This window comes from Trachymyrmex septentrionalis, unplaced genomic scaffold (genome assembly GCF_001594115.1).
Source record: "Trachymyrmex septentrionalis isolate Tsep2-gDNA-1 unplaced genomic scaffold, Tsep1.0 scaffold97, whole genome shotgun sequence".
Classification (NCBI taxonomy): domain Eukaryota; kingdom Metazoa; phylum Arthropoda; class Insecta; order Hymenoptera; family Formicidae; genus Trachymyrmex; species Trachymyrmex septentrionalis.
This window is the reverse complement of record NW_017306160.1, coordinates 1,321,697-1,325,394: the sequence shown is the minus strand read 5'-3', so window position 1 is coordinate 1,325,394 and position 3,698 is coordinate 1,321,697. Positions and strand designations below refer to the sequence as shown.

Genomic DNA, 3,698 nt, shown 5'->3' with positions numbered 1-3,698 from the left:
ATAAAAATAAATAATAATTTATGAAATATGAAATATCTATAGTATAATATTTAAATTACAAATATAATATATATAATTTTTGAACTTTTAACAATTAATTTTTGTATATTATTTTATATAAGTAATAACTAGAAAAGTTCTTTAAAGAAAGTATTTGTTAATATTGATAATAATAATAATAATATATTATAAGTATATGAAGGCTTAAATTGTTTTAGTCACAGCTTTATTTATATGATATATATTGATATATATTGATATTAAAAAAAAATGTTTTAGTGCCTCAACGAACGTTTCTGCATCATAGAAGCGAAAACATACCGTATGGATATGAGTATCCCAATGTTGCATATCCAGTAGCACAGTCAATAGAGCACTCCGTTGGACCGTCATCGAAACAGCTTGTAATAGTCAGTTTCATCGGTCTTTTGCTGCTTTTGGCGATTATACAGAATACGCTTAGCGCTGTTAAGCGGAAGGATGCGATAATGGATCTATTATCGTCCAGGCAAAAGCGGGACGTTTACGTTACGCATGATTTTCGTTCCGTGGTACGTAATTTGTGATGATGTTATGTTAAAGGGGACCCTTTCAATCAAAAATGTCTAAAATTCCATAATGCTTAAATGAAATTAATAAATTATATAGAATTTTCTTTTCAATAAGTTTTTAAACTTAAATTTAAATTTTTACGTTTTCGATAATTTTTTGAGATTATTGCAAAATTTATTAATTGTATTCAGAAGAAAATTCTCTCAATTTGAAGATACATTTGAAAAGTTACGAATTAAGTTTCAATTAAATTTTTTATCACTCATCTCAATTCAACCGCGAATATAGTCAGGCAAGTTTACTGGAAACTCGAAAGTTTACTTACCGTGATGAAACATTTCGTTTCTGTTGGCTGAACAAAATTGCTAGAATAAATCATAAATATCAGACTTCGCAGCAAACATTTTTGTGTTCAGTAGTAGATTAAGACTTTTTACGAACTTTTAGACCCCAGAGGAGGAAGAGATTCTTAATAGTGATGCCAGAGTACGCTGCATACAGAGGACGATTTGTCTTGAAAATCGCAAGCTCTTTAGAGATTTGGGCACACCGGGTAAAATGCTGGCAAAGTACTTGACGTAGGTTTTGTTGTTATTATTTTCAACATGGCATGGTTTAACACTAGAAACTTAATATAAAGTTAAAAAATAAAATAAAAGAAAAATACGGAAAAATTTTACGTTTTCCAGTTACATATATAATTGAATTCAATAGAAACGTTTGATAAAAGCAGAATTATAATAAAATTTGCATATCCGTTCATATAGTTCCGATTGAATCTAAATTCAATTAAATATGAACTTAATTTGTATTAAGATTTAACGTTACGGTTTTTCGCAGGAAAAACATAGAAAAATCGTTCAAGTTATCCTCAGGTTGGGATCGCCTTGTGAGAGATGCAGGTGCAGCGGGAATTCGAGGTGAAAACTGTGATGTACTTTATAGAGATTGCGAAATTCCCGTAACGAAGAAGAGACGTAAAAACACAAACATAATAAATAACAATTTTAATTCAACTTATTAATATTTCAGAAGCTCTATGAAACACTATTTATTTCTGCCTTTTGTGAAAATGTAAATTAAGTTATATAAATACCTGTAAAATTGTATAACATATTTGTTCTTTTAAATAGATCGGAAAATTATTAATATCTCAAAATTAGTATTTGTTCTCAGCAAATAGAAATATTAGCATAAATTAATTGATAATGCATATGTATTATATACTTTTTCCGATACATTGTATTGCCGTATTACCAAAATTACGTATTATCAAAATAAATAGGTTAGATAAATAACATAATCGATGATATTAATGATTTTTTAATTACAATATGTTGTGCTGCAGTTCTGATCTGCTACAAACATCGACATCTAGCTTAAACTATTTTAGATAGTAATTCACTATGGGACACACACTTCACTTGCACACTCGTTTTCTCTCTCATTCTCTCTCTCTCTCTCTCTCTCTCTCTCTCTCGTCATCGGAATTATAAGAAAATATCAAATATCGTGAACAAAATGGAGACTTCAATCGCGTCTTCGGCATTTTGTGTGTTGGCCTGTTTTATCGTCCTCTCTTTTTTATAAATATTCGCTCCATCCTGTCAGTTAATTATATAACAACACTCTGAATATTATCGTAAACATTAAGGCATTACATATTTATGAGTTTTATATCTCAATTTTAAGTGTCAGTTACATGATACGCTAATGTGTCATAATACGCTAAACGCGTAAACTTACACTTAAATAGACATGAGATCACTCGTTAGAGATCAGATTTGCATTCCAAAATTTTAACTTTAAACAAAGTTTCACTAAAAATATTTTCCGAAACATGAGATAATATGCTAAATAGATAAAGCTTGTTTGTTTCAAAAGTCGAGATAGAGAAGAATCTTATTGGAAGATATCCAGAGCAGATTCTTTCGATATTTTAAAATGGATTAGACGAGAGTATTAGTCTTCTAACCTCAGCCTTATAAGTAATTCAGATTGATCCAGCCAGAATCCTACGAGCACAAATTCTTTTGTAATCTCGAATGTCTCGAATGTCTCGAATGTCTCCTTTAGACATGAGTCTGAATCTCTTATTACGATCTTACTGTTTCACGTTTGAAATCTATTTGAATCAGTAATCTACTTCGGCTCTCTCTGATTCTATAATATATTCTATAAAGAACTGATTGTGTGAAATTTTGAAATGCAGTTCAACCCATCTATCCTGTAAATTTTAACGCATGTGTTACAATTTTTCAAAGAGAAGTTAAAAAAAACGCAAATATTGAGCTGAGTCGAATTTTACAGATTGTCATCGATTAGGTACATAAGAGAGATACAATAATTAATGAGTCAAATGCATCATTTGTTTAACGCGATTTTATACGTTAATATGCGAGTAAAATACGAAAAATTGCGTTAGCTTTCCAGTGCACGTGTCATTAATTATTTAGTGCATGCTTATGTACCTAATTATCGATTGCGCAATCTGTAAGCCATATTGGATTCGGCTCAATATTTTCACGATTATGTATTTTTTTTAGAAATCTCTTTATAGAAACTAAAATTACGAAAAACTATAAAAGTTAACTTTTAATAACGAGAAATCTTTAAATAGAAAAAATTATCTCCATGGTAGAGAAAAGCGAGGCTGTTTTGTCCGTTTCTCACGATATTGTTTATGTTTCTGAGCAGCGTACACTGATTTAAGGGTCATACTTGTGCTCTCAAGAAGCAATCATAATTGTATAAGGTAATAATAAGTACGTTACTGCAAAAAAATGTTGTATATTGCCGTAAACTTTACTATTTTAAGATTGAAAATGACGGAATAACTCCACTCTACTCTATAAAACACAATGATAGAAAATAAATTATTCGCATTATCTCTTAATTAGTTTTAATTTAATCTTGTAATCGCCGAATCACTTTTGCATTAATTTTACAAATCATTTATAGTATAAAATTGGATTACTATCTACAACAAATTTTTGTCATTGTACGTATTGTACCTCGCAAATTCTCATTTTATTTTCATTAAAATTTTTACTTTTACTTTTAAAATAGGCCGCTGCCTTAAAAAAAGAAAAGCAAAAGAACACAGTTGAGACACATTTTCGTAAGTGATTCGAAGCAGTATTGAC

General features: G+C 29.6%; 1 protein-coding gene across 1 annotated transcript in view; it reads left to right on the top strand.

Annotated features, from left to right (window-relative positions):
- LOC108756222 overlaps positions 1-1,576 on the top strand; it is a 2,211-nt gene extending 635 nt beyond the window's left edge. Inside the window, exons 2-4 of the mRNA XM_018499846.1 lie at positions 280-551; positions 1,000-1,130; positions 1,393-1,576. Of these exons, the coding sequence (XP_018355348.1) occupies positions 280-551; positions 1,000-1,130; positions 1,393-1,576 (587 nt within the window). The remainder of the gene's footprint in view (positions 1-279; positions 552-999; positions 1,131-1,392) is intronic.
- Positions 1,577-3,698: the final 2,122 nt, after the last annotated feature.